This window comes from Canis aureus, chromosome 19 (assembly GCF_053574225.1).
Source record: "Canis aureus isolate CA01 chromosome 19, VMU_Caureus_v.1.0, whole genome shotgun sequence".
NCBI lineage: Eukaryota > Metazoa > Chordata > Mammalia > Carnivora > Canidae > Canis > Canis aureus.
This window is the reverse complement of record NC_135629.1, coordinates 26095701-26116093: the sequence shown is the minus strand read 5'-3', so window position 1 is coordinate 26116093 and position 20393 is coordinate 26095701. Positions and strand designations below refer to the sequence as shown.

At 47.8% G+C, this 20393-nt stretch overlaps 2 protein-coding genes across 33 annotated transcripts in view; one reads left to right on the top strand and one right to left on the bottom strand.

Moving 5' to 3' along the window:
- Positions 1 to 9383, top strand: part of SLC25A26 (solute carrier family 25 member 26) — a 196152-nt gene extending 186769 nt beyond the window's left edge. For 17 of the 31 annotated variants that reach the window (XM_077858140.1, XM_077858141.1, XM_077858154.1 and 14 more), the window contains 6 exons: positions 2040 to 2104; positions 2324 to 2406; positions 3236 to 3309; positions 7221 to 7411; positions 7791 to 7967; positions 8878 to 9383. In XM_077858140.1, the coding sequence (XP_077714266.1) occupies positions 2040 to 2104; positions 2324 to 2406; positions 3236 to 3309; positions 7221 to 7411; positions 7791 to 7967; positions 8878 to 8922 (635 nt within the window). In that variant the 3' untranslated portion in view covers positions 8923 to 9383. The other 14 variants (XM_077858145.1, XM_077858144.1, XM_077858142.1 and 11 more) reach the window with 9 other exon arrangements.
- The window catches only part of LRIG1 (leucine rich repeats and immunoglobulin like domains 1), a 110823-nt gene continuing 98679 nt past the window's right edge, over positions 8250 to 20393 (bottom strand). Inside the window, exons 13-19 of one of the 2 annotated variants that reach the window (XM_077858128.1) lie at positions 14700 to 15020; positions 13161 to 13463; positions 12224 to 12643; positions 11705 to 11830; positions 10949 to 11095; positions 10059 to 10343; positions 8250 to 9953 (exon numbers count right to left, since the gene is read on the bottom strand). In XM_077858128.1, the coding sequence (XP_077714254.1) occupies positions 9694 to 9953; positions 10059 to 10343; positions 10949 to 11095; positions 11705 to 11830; positions 12224 to 12643; positions 13161 to 13463; positions 14700 to 15020 (1862 nt within the window). In that variant the 3' untranslated portion in view covers positions 8250 to 9693. The remainder of the gene's footprint in view (positions 9954 to 10058; positions 10344 to 10948; positions 11096 to 11704; positions 11831 to 12223; positions 12644 to 13160; positions 13464 to 14699; positions 15021 to 20393) is intronic. The other variant, XM_077858129.1, reaches the window with a different exon arrangement.

Genomic DNA, 20393 nt, shown 5'->3' with positions numbered 1-20393 from the left:
TGGTTTTGAGTCCCAGCTCTATACTGTGTGGCCCTGAGCAAGTTGTCTATAAAGTAGAATAGTAATCCCCGTGCAAACAAGATACAGTAATTACTGACAGCACCTGGTACAGTCCCAGCGTGCCAGGTACAAAGGAGGCCCAAAGTATTAGCTCTGAGCTTCCCCTTCCTCCTCTCTCTGAGAGGACGAGTTGAAACTTCGGGTTTGTAACAACTACAGATGCTTATCCAGGGCACCTGGCAAGCATTTTTGAATGCCTGCTGTGTGTGCTGGGCTAGAGCCATGAAGGAAAATCACACATTCTCTCTGCTGTTGCAGAAAAGAGGCAGTGTCCTAGACATTTGGCACAGACTCATTTAGTCCCTGTGTCATACTGTTAACTGCTTTTTACAGGTGAAAAAACTGAGGCCCGTAGCACACTCAGTGACCATGAGCTCATGTTCTGGAGTCAGTAATGTTCAAGTCTCAGCTCTGCACTAAGTAAAACCTTCTTTCTGTGAGTTCTGTATCCTTCCTCAGTGATCCTCAGTTTCCCTACCTGTAGCATGGGGTAGCAGTTACAGAAGTACCTGACTCCTGTGGTGCTTTACCTCCAAAGTAAGTATTGTATCTAAGGCCAGGCAATGAGTAGAGTAGGGGTTTCAGGCTTGACCTCCCTGACTCTGAAAGAGTTCTTCCGGGATGGGGCCTGCAAACCCTGGCAGCCAGTGAGGGAAACAGAGTTGGATACTATCAGATTTAGGGTGGGGCGTTTTGGATAATATGGTTCGCTGCCTGAAGTTGAATAAGTACCTGAATTTCAGGCAGCTTTTGAATCCCAAGGAAAATGTTTCAGATGTTCTTAGCACAAAAGTAGCTAAAACAAAAGGGGACTCTAGTACTCATGTAACTGATCATCATTAGCCTCCCGGTATGTGTCCTTTGTGAGTAATCAAAAAATGGAATATAAAAACATGAATGGGTACATCTTTCAAAAAGTCAGTGTCATAATACATGTTACCAGAGTTCAGTGTGAGGATCTTATTTCTACAACATGTTAGTAGAAAGATATTTGGTGGAGATCAAGTGACCTTCACATGCCACAAAAATCAGAGACAGAGATGTTATTTCTGAAGCATCATTTGCCCCTTTAAAACTGTGCAGCCTAGCTCATGGAAGCTGAATCTTTAGAAAGCCCTTTTGGGTTTATTCTTTCTATCTCCTTAAGGCCTCTTGGGGATTAAAATACATCTTTGCATCACACCAAATAAAGACACCATATACTGTGATTTCTGTTAAAAAAAAATGTTCTCCAATTCCTCTGTCCATAGATATGGGTATTAAAATGTGTGGATTTTTAAAATACCAGTTTGACAGTCATGGTATTCCATGGAAGAGAAGGTGGGAGGAAGCTGTAGGAATTTTGCCTGTTGAATCAAGACTAACTGGAAGAGGGTGCAGAGTGGGGCCTAGAAATGTCACTCTCTGGCCTGGCCTGTTATCTGAAGCCTGCATATACAGAAAGCTTTTACTCTTTTAACTCAGAGAATTTAGTCATTAATACCAAAAGTCCTTATAGCAGTATGCATATTTCTGTTTGCCCACTTTGTCTTAGCCCAGAAAAGACAAAGGTATTTTGGAGTCGGGATAAAGAACAGTGGTCCATAGAAGGCATGGGCCTCTAGGACTCACTGGGAGCAATGAGCTTCTCATACTGACAGTGGGTGTCTAAACATAGACACACAACCATGTATACACACAGGTTTGTTGCTCCACAAAAGAGCAAGATAAATTATGGGCCCCCCCTTTTTTTTTCCTCACCTGAGTGTATAAAGCATCATCCTGTCATCTCTTTTATGTGTGGTTTACCATCACTACAAAAGCAATGCAGCAGGTGGATTTTGCATGTGTGCATCCTCTTCTTAAATCTGTCCAGTGGGGGTAATGATTAGGGAGGGATTTTGGCAGAGTTGCGAGGAATTGTAAAATAAAAGACCACACCGTGTAACACAGTAAACAACAATACCTCCTTTATGTGTTGGGTATTTTTATATGCACAGGTGGATTTGCAGCTGCAGTCACCACACCTCTGGATGTGGCAAAAACAAGAATCATGTTGGCAAAGGTAAGTGTAAAATAACGTAATGTAGATACAACAGATGCTGGTACGTGGTAGCACTAGGGCTCCTATGTATATAAAGTGAATAAAAGCAGTGTAACACTTCCCTGTAATAGCAGCCTTATGCTGCCTCCTGGACCACTCGTGAAATGGACACATTGATAAGACTGTCTGTAGTCATACAGTGTCTGTATAGCATTTTAACCTTTATGAAATTCTCCTCAGACATTCTGTAAGCAAGTGGGGCTGTTTTTACGGGTGACAGACCTGAGGCCCAGAGAGTTGACTTGCTTCATGCTATGCAGCAGGTAAGCTAGAGGCTCTGAACTCAGGCCAGATGAATCAGGACAGTTGTCAGAATGGAAAATTTTTTTCAGGGGATCCCTGGGTGGCTCGGTGGTTTGACGCCTGCCTTCGGCCCAGGGCGTGATCTTGGAAGTTCCAGGATCGAGTCCCACATTGTGCTCCCCGCAGGGAGCCGGCTTCCCCCTCTGCCTGTGTCTCTGCCCACCCCCCCCCCCGCCATGAATAAATAAATAAAATCTTTAAAAATTTTTTTTTGTTGAAAAGATGATACAGAAAAAGCTAGACCAAGATCTCATGGAATGCGATGTGCATAACATATCTGGGGCACAACAATAGAAAAAAAGAAAGTCCTACCCTTACGGAAAAGTGGAAAGATGAATGCAAGATTCTAATATGTAGGTTGACAAGGCCAAACCTGAGAGTATCGGTCGGTCCTGTTTTAAACTGAACACAGTTCTCTTTACTGAATGTGTTTATTAGCTACTTGGGTGAGTTCACAGCTGGACCGGCTCTATGATTATGGCCCATTCTTCTCAGAGCAGTTACTGTTGTTCTCAGTCTTCTTCCGGTCCAACAGCTGTCGGTGGATTATCCAGTGAGCTCTGCATCCAGCTCAGTACTGCGAGAGCCTAGGAAAGGAGCTTCCTGGGAGGCTTACCTGTGGGCTTGAGTGGAAGGGCTTCTGGTCTAGTGCGGTCCGGGGGCCCTGACTCCCGAGAAGCTCCCCACTGTTTCAGACTGTCCTAGAGGGTGGTGGTGGGAGCTGTGCATCTGACGATCAGTTGGGGAATTTCATAAGATAATGGCTCTGTCTGTTGTCCTGTTACGCAGGCTGGTTCCAGCACCGCTAGCGGCAATGTACTCTCTGCGCTGCACGGGGTCTGGCGGACGCAGGGGCTGTCAGGGTAAGGACAAGAAGGAAGGTGAAACTGCCTTTCCGCCCCTCCCCCGGCTCTTCCTCCCTTAGCCCGAGCGGGATGAACCCCTTTCCTTCCTTCTGGTCGGCCTGGTTGGGTCTCTGTTTACACCACATAAAACATACTCGATGTCGCCTATGTGAGATGCTAGTGCACAGTCAGGTTGACGCAATGTCTAGCCACGTGATTGCCAGACTTGGCCATCTCAGTGTTGGAGGACATCCACGTGCACCCCCCCGCCCCACAGGTTCTGGGCTGCAGCTCTGAGCAAACAGGCTTCCAGTTACGTAATTTAGGAATGCAAGGGAGCCAGGGTAACATTTAAAGGAAAGCGCTTGTGGTTGGGGAGACTTAGGACTGTTATCAGTAACAGCTATTTTCCCTGTACCACCGAGCGCGTGGTCTTGCTTAGAACCCGCTCTGTGCTTTCCTCAGCACCGCAGACTTCTAGCATCGTGTCTTCAAACGCCTGCTTTTCAAAACGTGCTTTTCACGTTGCTTTTACAATCTATAAAAGAGATCCAAGTGTCGGGTCTACAGGTGTGCGAAATTACAGCGTTCTCTTTGGATTGGCCTACGAGTGACTTTCCTGAGAGAGCAAAGCCTCAGCCTCCTCCTGGAGGGCCAGGAGTGAGCGTTGTGGCAGGATTTGACTGGTGGGGAGAGTAAATCTGAGGCAGTGCCACCTCCTTGTCCAGGTGCCATGTTGGTGATTTGATTATAGTGTTGTGTGCACTTGCCAGGTTTTTCATCCAGCTGGCTGATAGTTGGGGAACATGAGGCATATTGATCAGGACCCGGGTAAGGTTTTTGCAGGGGAATGGCCCCATTTTCTATTCAAAATTTCTAACTGGTAGTTTGAAAAGTAGGTCGTGTCAGGTGGTTTTGTTGGATGGGCCACCTGTGAAGGACTGCTGCTGGTTGATGATGGACTTAAGGATTTTGAAACAAGAAGTGGGTTTAATGGGAAGGAGTATTTGAGCATGCGCAAGGGAACGGCGGAGTGGGAGCACGTGCGCCGCAAGTCAGCCACTTACAGCTAACTTGGCGCAAGCTGGTGGCTCGTAGCTCAGACACACGGATTTTGACGCAGATCTCCCACTGAACAGTGAAATGGTGTGAGAGAAGAGAGAGCTCGAAGGCCACTCTTCAGTAGCAGGTGAAAGATTCTCAGTGTTTCCAGCAGGTTTGGGGTCACAGACGTGTTGCCTGCAGTGGCTCTTTTAGACCATAAAGTCCGTATGCTGAATTTCGCTGCCCGATCTGTTTCACTGTTGCTCATGTTTGATTTTATGGCAACTACGGGTCAGACCTCTGCTCTTGACTCAGCTCTGTGGACTTGGTATGGAGCTGCAGTGCATCTGCCTTTCTTGAGACCGCGGCCAGAGGCGGGTACGGCAGGGTGGGCAGGGTTGCCGAGGCCTTCCCTCGGGGAGCTGATGGCAACGGAGCCCTCCCTGTCCTAGCTGGGCTGCGTGCTCGGTGTTAAGTAAATAGGCCGCGCCAGAATGAGAGGCAGAGGCCCCAGTGTCAGCCCTGCGAAGGTGATGTGGAAATCTGCTTCTCAAGCTGGGGCTCTCAGTAGTGCACGGTGCTGTCCTTAGAGTGTTCCAAGCAGCCGCACTTGTCCTTCAAGAGATGCTCCTTTCCACCAGCTTCCTACTGAGAGGATCAAAGGCACCAACTAACTTGACAAAAGAATTGTAACTAAAAGCAAGCAAAACAAAAAGATCCCTGCCAGCTTGGGCCCCCGCTCCACCCCCCAGCCCTGGGCATCCAGGGCCCCGACCCAACCTGTCTGCTTCCCACGCGGCCCCTGCCGCCCCTCCTCCAGCCTGAGCACACCTGCCCCGCGGGAGCACCCGTGCTGGCCTCCCGGGGCAGTGGGGACGCTTCGGTGGTGCCATGCTGGTTCACAGGGACGACCACGTGCTGGCGCCTACTTGGCTCTCCGCTCTGTGGCGGACAGGCTTCTCCCGGATGAAAACCCCACTCGCTCCCCAGTCCACCAGCCGGAAAGCGGATGGCGAAGCCCGTTGGGCCCGCATCGCTCCTTGCCCCTTGCCTTGCCCCGTTTCTGGGCCGCGCCCTTCGTGTAACGCCCGCGGCCGCCCGTGCGCACAGCCCCAGCCCCCCTCCGCTCAAGTGTCGGCCCCCTCGTGGGTTGGGGCGCTTGCTCTACAAATGACTCTGCTCTAAGGCTATAATTATGTTCATAGAGTCAATTGTCATCTAGTGAAACCATGAAGTGCTTCCATCTGCCTCGTGCCAGGAGCAGCCAGGAGCAGCCGAGTTCAGTAGCAGCAAGGGCTGAACCCAGACAGGCCGCTCGGGAGGGAGGGAGGGAGGGAGGCTTTGGTGGCAGAGGCGCCCCCCCCCCCCCCCCCCCGTGCCGGCCCCTGCAGGCCTCCCTCCTGGCCCCCTTCTCTGTAGGTCGGGCAGGAGGGTCCCAGGGGCCTCGAAGCCGTAACTGAGCAGTTTCTGTCCTCACCGAGCACCGAGCCCAGAAACCGTGCCTGACGCTGAGCCGGCTTTTCTCCTTGTATCGCTTCCATGGTTACTTCTAGACAAGAACAAGAGATTCTCGTCTGTAGTCCTTCACTTAATGACTTAAATCCCTACTTTGCCAACCAAAGTAGGGGCCCCCCCCAACACGAAGTCCGTTTTCCTCAGAAGTGCCGCGCGCAACGCTCAGGAGGCCGCTGACCTGTCCCAGCAGGGGGGCCGAAACCGGGGCGCGGGTCCCTCTCCATCCACGTTCTTGGCCAGTCCCTACTTAGCTTATTGTGGATGTTCCTCCTCTTAGGGGTTATGTCCTTTTCAGGAAACCTGACCACTTACACTTTCCTTCCCTAGACCTCATCCAGAGCGTCCTCACTACAAAGCCCTTTAGTTCTGATTTTTTCTGCTTACAGAAGTCACACTCTTGGTAAAAAGGCTCAGTTATTCTAGAAAGACAGGGAATGTTTCCTGTCATCCTGGCCCCCCGGAGAAAGTTGAGGACCCATCCTTGCCGTGATCACGTGCACAGCTTGGGGACTGCACTTTTGTCAGAGCCTGCTGTGGGAGTTTGCGTCGGTTCCTGTGGGCCGCCTCAGGCGGGGCCTCTGCAGTCTCTCTGGTTAGCGGCAGGGCTGTGACGAACCCCTTCGGACAAATGCCTGTGCACAGCCACAGGGTGGTTTTTCAAGAGGGAACCTCCAATTTGCATGCCCAGTAATATTGTTCTTTTACTCTGCCTTTGATTATTCGCACCTCTGACCGGCCTCATGTGGTGTGTGGGGACTGAACCTTCGAGAGGCTCTGCCTGGGTCGTTGGCCTTTCTGGTCCTTCCCCAGAGGAGAAGACAACTAGGGAATGCATGGAGACTCACTTCCCTGGTCTAGCATCACATCCGGGGGCCTCTCGGGTCAGGACAAAATGCAACTGAGTCACTGGGAGGAGCGGCGGATTTGTGGGAAAATCTCCAACACGCAGAGCCTACCTTCATCCCCAGAGTGGGCCGAGGCCCACCCCACGGTTTAGGCCTGTGACTCCACTCCCAGGGTCCGGTTCCTCATCTCCCAGGGACACAGCCGGTGTGCAGGTTTTCAACGGGACTGTTGTGGAGACAGAGTTTTTCTTAACTAATTATTAGACTTAATTGTGAGGCTCACGAGTAAGTGGTTTGGTATTTAGCCACGTTGGCTAACAAGCAGCTGGGACCCAACTTCAACGAGTCTGCTTGGGAATGTAATTCAGTGCCATTCTGAGAGCAAAAGCACACGCTCTAAGTGCTGGGTCGGGTTTAATGGGCATGGTGTGCTGAGCTGTGCAAGCTGTGGGTGTTGGAATTTAACCTTTTTTACACACACCAATTTAAAAAAAATCTTTTCCTTCTGCTTTTTTCCTCCCCTAGATTATTTGCAGGTGTCTTCCCTCGAACGGCAGCCATCAGTCTGGGAGGTTTCATCTTTCTTGGTGCTTATGAGCAAACCCGCAGCTTGCTGTTGGAACTTGGCAGAGCGAGCCCCTGACTCCGGACGGTGCCCCATGCTCTGCTCTCAGGAAAGGGGACGTCGTGCGAGCAGCTGCAGTCGCCAGGCTCGGGTGTGCGAGGACTGGAGCCCTGGCCCTGGTGGTGCCCTCAGCCCTCCTCTCAGACCCCCGTAATAAATCCATGTGGTGATGCTGCCCAGAGCCTTCATTGGATCTGTAGCTGTCCTGCCTCTCCTGCCCCGTGCTAGCGGACACCGAGGGAGGCAGAGACGCTTCTCACTGGGTCGTGGTGGGCGGGGGGGAGGGGGGGGAGCTCGACAGGGAGCAGGAAAGTGGTGCCCGCCACTGGGTGTCTCCCTGTGGTGAAGCTTCGGGCTCCGTTTAAAAACAATGAACTGCAGGTGCAAGCAGGCATTCTTCTGGCAGCCAGGCTGCTGTTCCTAATTACCCTCAGATGTCCCCTAAAGAACACGACTGTATTATTTTACAGAGAAGTGTCCAGCAGCCCACGTGGTGTGAGACAGAGCCAGCAGTTGCAGCCCAGGGCCTGGGAGGGCGTGGTGGGCCCACTGAGGACCTGAGTCCCCCTCCCCGCTTCTCCCCGGGAGCCCCAGAGGAGGGGCCTGGGCCAGCGGGGAGACAGCACCATTTCTCCACGCCTGGTCAGGTCTGTTGCGCAGTACTGGAAATTAGAAGGGACGAAATGGGGGAGGTCACCATTTCAGAGCTTGACTAATAAGCTCCAGGTGTTTGTTAGAAATCTCAGGAATCCAGGGGTGGTGTATCTTCCCCGGAGCAAACAAGTATATGATTTTGCTTGCCGAGAAGAAATTTTCCCCTTTTTGGGAAAACAGATAATTAAAGGCAGAATGTAAGGGAGTTTTTGGAACAGAATGGGGTGAAACAGTGCCGCTTACAGCGTAGGTCGAAGAATGCCCCAGCCACACAATCAGCATTTATAAATGAACCTTTATTAAAGACACTTCAACGCCGTTTGTTAGACACTTCAATATTTTACATGTTTTTCAATGTACACTGTACCAAAATTTCTATAAATAAATAACTTTGTACATAAAAGTAATACTTCCTCTTTCACATTGCCTCTCAGAAGCAGCAAATTCACATATTTTGTGGAAGTAACATTAATCAGTTGACTGTTGAGAACACAAGTCTGAATGTGCTTACCTTTTAGAACAGTGATGACACCGGACAGTAAAATTTAACAACCATTTTGTCAGTCTGTACCTTCAGCTTTTTGGCTAAAGGAACTTGCTTTCTGAGATTTTAAGGACCTTGTTTCAATGCAGTTTTTCCTGAAATACACATTGGCACTCACAAGATGGTTAGCTACAGGTCTCCAAAGTGCAAATAGGCCCCGGTCAAGGGCTTCTTAAGCTTGTACAGTCCCAGCCCGGGTCTGTCGGTGGGAGGGAAGGACGTGGAGAGACAGGCTCCGGATCCTCAGTAGAGATAAGCTAGCCCTGAAAAGTAAGGACTCGATCCTTTTTCTCCCCCATGATCAATGTCATATTAATTATATTGGCAGAACTAAAACATCACTATTGAAAAATCCACAGGTACCAACACCAGCAGCCTCTACCTTAATAAAAAGCCTCGAATGACAATCGAATGATACGGATGACAACCACATTTGCTTTTCTCATAGAAGAAAGGCAGGCAGTGCTTAATTGCTTGGAACAAATGCCTCGTGGCGGATTAACCACCCCCGTCCTGCTTGGCAAGAACTTAAACTTTCAAGAAAGTCACGTATGGCAGAGGTACAGGGCGACATGGGCATCTCTGGACTCTGCAGGGAGGGGAGCTGCGAGAGCAGCCACACGTGAGCAATACTGACAGGAAGTGAGTTCCAACGCACACGAAGGCTCGGGCCGTACAGCCTCCCACGGGGCTGGCCTATGAAGTGCAATACAAACCCAAGGACTTCCCCTCCCCACCCGCCAGATACTCCTAGGAGCAAATGTGGTTTTTAGCTTCTACAACTTCCATCCATGCATTAAGGCACCAGAACTATTATTCCCTGCCCCCCTTCCAAAATTAAACAGCAACCTGATATGAAAAATAATATTGTCAAAATTGTACTTTTTTTCTGTTAACCATGCACTAAAGATTAAAATAGCCTCTGCAAAAGATATATAATATATAGGAAATCTCTGAAAACTCTTATGTACAATGGTATCAAATACTTTTCTGCTTTTGTACACAATAGCCTCTGGCGGTTCTGTGCTTCAGCTGCAAGTCCTTTAGACCACGGACACTCCACATGGAAGTTTAAAAACTCTGTACACATCAGTGACGCTTGAACTCAAGCTTCCTTACAGCCTCTCCTACCTCTTTCCTGTAGAGACGGACACAAGAGCTGAGGTAGACAAAGCCTAGCTTTTCGGTGCAAAGAGCAGGGGTACGCCCCGTTGCCCGGGGAGCTGTCCTGTCAGCGGTAGGGACTCGGGACTGGAGTCACACGCTTGGGGGAGGTGTCCGTTGGAAAGAAGCAAGTGCTGGCCTTCACTGGGGACGTCAGGAAAGCCTGAGGAGGCTTCTGGGAGCTCAGGACTGCCTGGAGTTAATGTCGAGGAAGGCTGGAGGTCTATGGAGTCTGGCTCACACAGCCTCGCTAAAGTCCAAGAGGAGGCCCCTGTGAGAAAGGAGAGGGCATGTCAGAGCCTCCCGTCCGGCTGCTTACCGACCCCCTCCCCGCCCCCACCTGCAGGTGCCTCCTTGGAAGACCATGAACATCTACCTTTCCCATCTGGAGGTGCCATTGGCTTTTTCTTCAAGGGTGTCAGCATTCTGTCGTGGTTACTGGGATAGAGGGACCCCTTGCAGTCGGCACGGGACCTGTCAGCAGTCCCACTGGTCATATGATGCAGAGAATGTTCTCGGTCCGTCTGACTGGGCTCCTGGCTGCTTAGTGTACCGGGCTGTGCGCCATCTCTGGTCACAGGCTGAGGATAGAAAGCTTGTTCCTTGGAGTAACCGTCCGAGTCAGTGTTACAGTCACCGCACGCAGCCGGGCCACTGTGCTCTGCGGGGACGGAGACAGATTAGAGCCATGGCCACCGAGGTCTGCATCCCCACCCGGAACAGGGAGCTCCAGGGGCCTGCACAGACCAACTCTATGAAAACTCTCCTCTTCCCCCAAGTGTTGCATCAGCCCAGAGAAAGGACTGGGCTGATACTGAGCCATTAGTGAAGAAGGGGCCCTCCATGTTTCAGCATTTCAGATTAATTGCTTCATGAGAGAAAGTGGTCCTACTGCTCTGATCACAGAGGGGGAAAAAAAAAATCCCACTGCATGACATCCCTGTGGTGTCAGGAGTCTTTGGAATAATTAGACAAATAGTCTCAGAAACAGCCCTGGTGAAAAGATACTTTGATTTGGGCCTTGCCCCTTATTTAATTTGCCTATAAATCTGGAGAGTTCAAGCCCAGGCTCACCACAGCACAGATTTATTTAGGAGACATGCTACTTCAGATTACAAGAGCCAGGCCACAGCTTCCTGTTTATGCACTGAATACCAAACTCTGAGCTAGACTTAGACCGGTAATGCATCTCTCTCACTGAATGAACAGGTCTACTTGAATTTTAATTTCAAGAACTGAAGGCTGCCTGATGAGAGCATCTCTTACCCATCTTCTGCGGACCAGGTCTCCGCTGGGCTTTCTCCATCCCGTCCCACGGCTCCTTGTTACATCCGGTGCAGAGCTGGGGCTGCCTGCACGTAACGCCATGAGCGTCCACCTCTGCAAAGAGGCTTGCGTCTCTTGGACAAACACCTGCAGTAGATTCCCACAGTTAGAAATGAGGGGCTCACTCCTCAGAGTCAGCCTGATGAGAACAAGTTGGAAGGCTACTAAAATGGTCCTTTTTACAATGTTCTTTACGGTGGTAGGTGCCTGGGCTGACCAGCAAGGAGCATTTGTAACAGGCTTCCCCGCAGGCAGGCCTTTTGGTGTTCAGAGCCGTGCTGGTGAGCAGTTCTTAGAAGGACAGACCTGCCCCTGCAAGCATGCAGTCTCCCCTCTAGAGGTAGCTCACCCTAGGAGAATGTTCTAGTAGCAGACATGGGGCCACAGAACAGGCCTGGGCCTATCCCCTACTCAACGAATGGGTTGCTTTCAGGACCTGTAATGCCCTTTGTGGCTTCTTATTTCAATCCTACCTCATCCTGACTAGGAGATGTAAGCCCCATGTAGTAACTTCCTGGGGGTTGGATTTTTAAAACCTTGCAGACCATGCACAGGGCAGGGCTAAGAGAACCCGACAGAAGGCTTGAGTCGCCCAGCTTTCTGGGTCAGATGTGCTCAACGTACAGCCATGCACCTGCCCTGGGAAGGGGCAGGAGGCTCCTGAGGACATGGCCACGTCAGGCTCTGAGGCCTTACCGTTGCTCTCGATGTGCCCATTGGCCTGATGGCCACCCTCAGTCCTGATCACAGTTTCCTGTCGGTCAGAAAGAGTCCCCTGAGAAGAGAGGTAGCTTGGAACATCCGGCGGCACAATGGTTTCATCTGCAAGGAGACAGGACAGTCAAATACCAGGTACCCTGATCTTTTGTGGTGATAAGAAATGAAAACACTTGTTAACCGTCAGGCCCAGACAGCAGAATCTGTCAACAGCAGCCACCCAGGCTGTGTAGAGAGCTTGTCTGGAGGGCCCAGCTTAGCCTCGCTCCCCACCTGGGTGCAAAAATGGAGCAGTCGGAGGTCTGAGCCCGCAAAAGAGAGCGCAGTGATGGCAGTGGAGCCAGGACTAGCAGAAGCACAGTACCGTGAGGTCACTGCGGCAACAAGCCAGCACACGGCGGCCACCAAGCACGGGCCAAGGGTGCCCCTGTGGACCTGCCTCCTCTACGGACAGCACCGCTCTTCTCCCCTCGGCGAGCTCAGCCAGCAGCGGCTAACCTGTGTTGGTGACGCTGTACTCCTCACTCTTCTTCCTGGTCTGGTAGATGATGCACACCCAGACCAAGGACGTCAGGACGATGCTGCACACCACTGCGATGGTGAAGATGCCCACAGTGGTGCCATCCTTCCTGCAGCCAGGGGCGGGCAGGATGCTCAGCTGGCTGTGCGCCCGCTCCGTGCCCAGGGTGTTGGAGATCTCGCACGTGTACTGGCCCGCGTCCTCCACTACCACGTTCTGAACGATAAGCAGCTGGTTGCCGGGGGTGAAGTGGTGTCGCTCAGTGAGGCTCAGGGGGCGGCCCCCCTTTAACCAGGTGATGCGGGGGGTGGGGTTCCCGGTCGCTTTGCACTGGAGAGCCACCGTCTCTCCCATGGACACCACACGGTCTTCCAGAGGTACCACCAAGGACGGGGTTTCTGCAAGAAGTCAGAGGAGACCATATGGTTATTCTGTGGGCCTGCCCTGTCTTCTGGACAAAGCACAGTCCAACACCTCAGTGAAGTGCCACGTGAGATCTTTTATCAGAGTGGCGAGCTTTTTAGAAGACCGAACACAATGACTAAATCATTACCATCCTGGGGGGGGGTGGCTTCAACAAGGAGGGGGAACTAACCCCGAGCCACACAGAAACCCCTCCTCCCCCACCTCTCCTGGGCCAGGCCTCTATTCTTCAGCAGGCCAGGTCTAGAATGTTCCATATCAAAGCTCTATAAGAAATATTCCCTTAATTCAGTGGCTATCTTAAAAAAAAAAAAAAAAAAACACTTGTTCAAGAAAACGTTAGCAGCTCAACATCTCAACATTTTAAACAACTAGAACCAGGACACCACATTCAGCCACTGTAGGTTCCACAGAACGTTTGAGAACCTCGCCACTAGGTATCTGTGCTATTCGAGGGCCCTCTCCCACATCCGCACACGTGTACTCATATACTTAGGGGATGAGTGGTCGAACCAAAGACTGTCAGGGTGGCGTTCGCGGAAACGGTGCCGGCTGAGTTCTGGGCGGTACAGCTGTAAAGCCCCATGTCCTCTATCTTCACATTTGTGATGAAAAATACATCATCATCGGGCATGACGTGCATGCGTCGTTCACGAGCAGCAGGGAAATCCGTGCCTCCATCCTTCTGCCAAGCGATCTGGGGGTTAGGGTGGCCGGTGGCCGCACATTCAAGACGGGCCGTGGTGCCGGTGCGGATGGCGAGGTCGTGGGGGATTTTGGTAAATGACGGCAACACTGCAAAATACATACCGTCAGGCTCGCATTACGGAAAAGCAGGATGCAAAGGCCGGACAATCCTCTGGGAAAGAGACCTCCCGCTCTATATGGGGGTGTCCCCTCCCCACCCTTTGTGCTAACATTGGGCTAGAACAGACGGTGAGAGTGCCCACCGCCTTTGAGAGAGCAGTAGGCTTCCCAAAACTGCCCAGCCTCTTCCTTCCAGGACTGCTCTCACCCCCTCAGATGGAAACTTTCTATGAAGCCATTCCCCTTTGATCCCTTATGAGGCAATCTTTCCATATGGAGATACCCCATAAATGCTGGGGTCTGACACTTGCCTGCCTTAAGTAGCCACCGGAACAGAGCCCGGGAAACAAAGGTATCTGCTCCAACAGGATGTAATGAGAGCAGGAAGGAAGACCAGCCCTCACCCTGGGCAGAGCAACAGGATGGCCCTTCCCTCTTGAAGAAACCCATGGAGGGGAGGGGTGTTGGGGCCACGTCACCGGATGCTCACGAGCTGTAGGCAGTTGGTTAGCTTATTTCTGCCACATACTCCCTGACCCAGCGGTGAGCATCCAGCACAGACCGGGGCATCACTGCAGTTCCCATCAAGGTCATTTCAGTGGGAAGTCTAACTGCTCACGGAGCTTTTGATAACAAAGAGGACTCCTTCAGGATAAGCCAAGACAGTAGGCCAAAGTGGGGTAAAGACTGTGTTTTCCTGTGATCTTTAAGGGCTTCAAGACACGGTGGTTCCAGCACTTTTTAACGGGAGGTTTAATAACCAGGTTACTGTGGTGGGGGCTTACCTACTCTAGCTACTTACTGACTTGTCTTCTTCTACCCTAAACTCACTAACAAATAGCAGCCCTGAGAAAAGCCACCTTGATAGGCTCTAAAGCTCGAAGGGCAGGTGCTTCACTATAGTCAGGGTTTGCTTGGGATCTGGATATCAGACGTCAAAGTTTGCGAAGAATAATAAATGGATAAAAATACGAGGCTTGGCCCCATGATTTCATTTAACATAACAGCTGGATAAGAAAATAAGTCCTCAAAAACAGGTAAATCACTGAGAAAAAGCCTTCATGAAATCTACAAAACTTGCTCGGGGGCCAGCCGGGTGCTAGTGATACAGTAATGTGCTAATGAAGCTGCGTGTCTCCTCTCTGTATCCTTCCCACCCGGATCACAGAGAAGCACGGGTGGCTCTAGGGGACTCCTACACCGGAGTAAACAGCACTTCCTTACCATTCACAATGAGCCTGGCCTTGTGGGAGTAGGTAGAACCGAAGTGGTTGGTGATGACACACTGGTAGCGGCCCTCATGTCCGAAGGTGACGTGGCGCAGGTGCAGGATGGTGGTGTACTCCATCACCTTCCCATCCTGTGCGCGGACGTGGGCAAAGTTCTCCATGTCGGCGTTGGCCAGAACCTCGTTGTCCTTCTTCCAGGCAAATGTCATCGGGGAGCTGCTGCTGCTGGCTGCTGAGCACGTGAACCGGATGTCCTTGCCCACGACAGCCATAGTGGGCTCTGGCTGGGTGATAATCTGTGGCTTTGGTAAGTCATCTGGGGAGAGGAGAGCCGAATTTAAGAGTCTCCCACCCAGGTTCTCAGGACACAGAGGGACCACATCTTTCAGGGTCTCTGCTTGCCCTCAGCTCCACCAAACACCATAAGCGACTCATACCACGGATATCTGGCCTTATCCAATTATAAACCTCTGGGCAGTATCACCTCTAGGACCAAACTCCTTGATTACAAACCCATCCACTGACATGCGTGTACCAAAGCATTTATTTCAAGAATTTCCATGAGAATGCCACGGTTCGCCTCACTTGCTTACTACCTTAACACAGAACACACTAACAGAGTCAGGAAGTGATTCTCATCAGTCATGACTGCATAGACCTTACCCACAAACTTCACTGCAAAAGGAGTGGAGTAGGAAGCACTTCCAGAATGCAAGACAAACTCTTCCAAAAATCTGCACCTCCATGAAAGCCACAACAACACTAGCAAAAATGGTTATGATTAACTTTTTAAGAATTCCAGAAGGCTCTAACAACCAAAAGGCCGTAACAACGGGAGGGTTGACTCGAGAAAATGCCTGAATTTCAGGAAGGAAAATGAGCTTTGTGGCATTCTAATTTAGCTTAGCTTACGTTCCATCCCTCTCTCCCTAGCTTTGTAGTATCCTTAAAACCCAACAGCTTAACAACCACCGAGAGGGGCAGAATGGGTTTGGAGCCCCAACAAAAGCCCCATCCTCTGGCATTATGTGACCTGAGGCAGTTGGCTCAGCAAGGAAGCCCTCCCCATTGGACATCTGATGGAAACAAGCAGCAGCCCATGGTGAGGCCATATCAGCTGAGGCCAAAAAGACACTGGCCAAAAAACTAGAAAAAACAGTGAATGAAATGCAGACCATGGGCACTGAAAAGGTCCAACATGTTCTTAAGGCTCTAGAAGGCCACGTGCACATGCAGGGCGATTTGCATGCCCAAGACAGACCTGAGAGGATCCTCATTTCTTATCTGTGAGTATGGTTTGGTACTAAACAGGAAGTAGTGACATACCGTCAACATACAACAGAGATGCTGGGCAAAGGATGAGTGGCTTTCCGAAGTGATTTAAGGATTTTCTGTCCAGTCATTAGCTAACCAGGGACGGACTGTAGTGGCTGCACAGAACAGACTACAATATTTGTCTAAAAAAGTCACTAAACGAGTTGTAATGATAAACAGAATAACAGCAAACCAGAGGGAAAACAGAGGAGAATCTGATCTCTGGAGTTGCCATATTATTTTAAAGGCTCAGTTTCCAACAAAAAAATTGCAAAACATGCAAAGAAACAGGAAGAAAAAGCAGTCAATGAAAATTGTTCTTGGGGAAGCCCAGATCGTGAACTTAATAAAAAATTTAAATTGGCTTTATAAGTATGTTCAAAGAACTAAAGGAAATCATGCCTAAGAAAATTAAAAGTAGAAGTATCTGAATACTTTCGCACCAAACACCAATCAAGAACTAGAAATTAGGGCGCCTGGGTAGCTCAGCTGTTGAGAGTCTGCCTTTGGCTCTGCATGATCCTGGAATTCTGGGATCGAGTCCCACCATTGGGCTCTCTGTGAGGAGCCTGCTTCTCCCTCTGCCTGTGTCTCTGCCTTCTCTCTGTGTCTGTCATGAATAAATAAATAAAATTTTTAAAAATAAAAGAACTAGAAATTGTAGAAGTAAACCAAATATAAATTTGGGAGTTTAAAAGTATAATAACTGAAATGAAAAATCCACTAGAGGGGCTCAAAAGCCCAACTGAGCAGGTAGAGAGTTAGTGAAGTTGAGACTATCCAATCTAAGAAACAAAAAGCAATGAAGGATAAGGAATAGTCAGAAAGACCTGTGGGATAGCACAAAACATACAAATAATGGGAGTCCAAGAAGGAGAATAAAAGAAACAGAATATTTGTAGAAATAATAGCCCCAAACCTCTCAAATTTGATGAAAAATAGGCATTTACAACCATCCAAGCAGCTAAATGAACCCAAAAAGTAAAACTCAAAGGTCTCCACCCAGAAACTTAATAGTCAAACTGTCAGAAGTCAAAGACAAAGAATCTTGCAAGCAACAGGAGAGCTGCGACCATCACATACAAGGGATCCTCCGTGACATTAGCAGCTGATTTCTCATCAGAAACCATGGAGGTGAGTAGGAAAACATGGTCAAAGTACTGAAAGAGACTGTCAGCTACGAATTCTATATCTAGCAAAACTGTCCTTCAAAAGTCAAGGAGAAATTAAATCACTCTCAGATTTAAAAGCAAAAAACCTGACATGCACTGCTACCACACCTGCCCTACAAGAAATATTAAAGAGAATCCTTCAGGCTGAAATGAAAGGACACAGTAGTAACTCAAATTCACACAAAGAAATAAAAAGCACCATTAAAATAACTACATATGTAAGTATGCAAGTACAGAATATTTTTGTAACACTCTTCTATCTGATTTAAAAGGCAACTACATAGAGTAACAACCACAAAACTGTGTTGATAGGCTTGTGATAAATAAAGATGTAATTTACAGGACACCAGTACCACAAAGGAGCAGCTCCACAAATGGAGCTTAGTAGGAGCAAAATTTTGTAATCACTGAGATTAATTTCATTTTAATCTGAACTAGATTGTTTTAAGATGTTAATTATAATCCCCACAGCGATCATTAAGAAAGTAACTAAAAAAATAGTAAAATAAACAAGAAGGAATGAAAATGGTACATCAAAAGATACCTAATACGAAACCAGTCAGTAATGAAGACACATAGGAACTAAAAACCTAAAATACACAGGAAACAAACAGCAAGCAGTAAATTCTATCCTATCAGTAATTACATTAAACAAATCAATTAAACCTTCTGGTCAAAATGCAAGATTACCAAAATGGGATAAAAACCCATGACCCAGCTACATGTTTTTTTTTGTTTTAAGAGATACACTTTATATTCAAAGTCACAAATAGGAACAGCTGCCAAAAGAGAGCTATGGTATCTATGCTAATATCAGATAATATAGACTTTAGGACAGAAAGGGTTAACTAAGGAGAAAGAGTAACTTCTTATAATGTAAAACGATCATCTCAAAGACTAAACATCAAACATGTGCGTCTAACAGAGCTCCACAAAACAAGAAGCAGAAACAGAGAAAACTGAAGAAACAGAAAATGCAACAACAATTTGTACAATTCAATACTCCATGTTCAATGAGGGATAGAACCATTAGGCGGATCAACAAGGCAACAGAAAACTTAAATGACACCATTAGCCAAATAGACCTATCAGATATCTACAGAACATTCCACCCTACCGCAGTAGAATAAACATTTTCAAGTGCACGTGGAACATTCTCCAACAGACCATATGTTATGCTAAAAAAACCAATCTCGATAAATTTTTAAAAAGACAGAAATGCTACAAAGTGTCTTTAATGACAGTGAAATGAGGTCAGGAATCAGTATCAGAAGGAATACTGGGAGTCTAATTTGTGGAAACGACACTCCACTTTTTTAAGTTGAAGAAGAAATCATAAGACAAATTAGAAAATATTTTGAGATGAATGAAAATGAAAACACAAGTACCAAAACTTAAAAGCTCAAGCCTAAAACCATGCTTCTAGAGAGATTTAGAGCTGTAGATGTCTACATTAAGAAAGTTCTCAAATTAATGACCTCATCTTCCTCTTTAAGAACTCAGAAAAACAAGCTATATCCAAACCAAGCAAAAGGAAATAATAATTAGAGCAGAAATAAACGACAAAGATGGAGGAAAAAAAAAAAATCAATGAAAACACGTGTTACTTCTTTGAAAATACAAAATTGAAGACTGTAGACTCGCAGAGTTTGGGGAGACGGGAAGAAAATTTCAAACACTAAAATTAGGAAAATAAAGAGGGTACATGACCACGAGCCTTACAGCAATGAATGAGAACACTATGAACCATCTGTATGCTAACAAACGAGATAACCTCATATATGCACAACTTCTAAAAAAGACAAACTATCAACTGACTCAAGAAAAAATCCAAATAGAGAAACAAATTTTAAAACTTCACATAAGAGGCCAGATCCAAATGACTATACTGATAAATTTTACCCAAAATTAAAGAATAATTACCACTAATCTTTCACATATTCTTCCAAAAAGATAGGTGAGGAGTGAACAGTCCCTGACTCTACTGTATAAGCCAAGTATTCTCAGATAACAAAATTAGATGAAAACAAAATTAGGGACCTTTATGGAAAAGGGAAAAAAAAATCCCACGTGATCACTTAACAGATGCAGCAAAAAACATTTGACAAAGTTAACACCCTTTCATGATGAAAATACTCAACAAATTAAAAATAGAAGGGCATTCCTTAACCAGATAAAGGTCATCTAAGAAAAGTGCACACCATCCTATCTAATGGTCAAAGTCTGTATATGCTTCCCCCTCAATCAGAAGAGACGAGAATGTCTGCCCTCACCACCTCCACTCAGCACTGCACCCGAGGCGCTCTACCCAGCGCAACCACGCCAGAAAAAAGCTATCGAGATTGGAAGGGAAGAAGTAAAACTGTCTTTTGCAAAGGACATAACAATAAAATACAAAGAGAATCTTCAGCAATTCAGTAAAAACCTATCAAAATTAAGAAATGATTTCCACACAGTTGCAGGATACCATTCACTCCTTGTTAGTGGGAATATGAAATGGTGCTGCTCAAGAAGTTAACAGAGTTCTATGACCCACAATTCTGTTCCCAGGTGTGCACTCAAGAGAATTCACGTAAAAATTTACATGTGAATGTTCACAAAATTATTTATAATAACCAAGAATTAGAAACAACCTAAATGTCCATCATCTGATGAATGGCTAAATAAATGTTTATCTATACAATGTAATATTCAGCCATTAAAAAAAAAATAATGAAGAAAAATGAAGTAAGGGGGCGCCTGGGTGGCTCCCTGGTCAAGCATCCGATGATTTCTGCTCACGCCATGATCTGAGGGTCATGAGATCAAGCCCTGAGTCAGGCTCTGTGCTGGGTGTGGTGCCTGCTTAAGATCCTCTCTCCCTCTCCCTCTGCCCCTCCCCACACCAACTCATGGCTTACTCACACTCTCTCTCTCCCCCCAAAATAAAAAGAACTAATACATACTAAAAAGTTATGCTAAATTTAAAAAGCTCATCATAAAAGACCATATATTGTAGGATTCCATTTATATGAAACATCCAGAACAGAGAAATCCTAGAGATACAATGTAGAGTAGTGGCTGCCAGGGCCTAGACATGGGAGAGTAGGGTGTGACGGCTGTGAACCTGGAGTTTCTTTTACTGGTGATGGAAATGTTCTAAAATTAGTAGTGAGGATTATACAGCTTTTCAAAATTCTGAAGACTATTAATCAGCACATTTA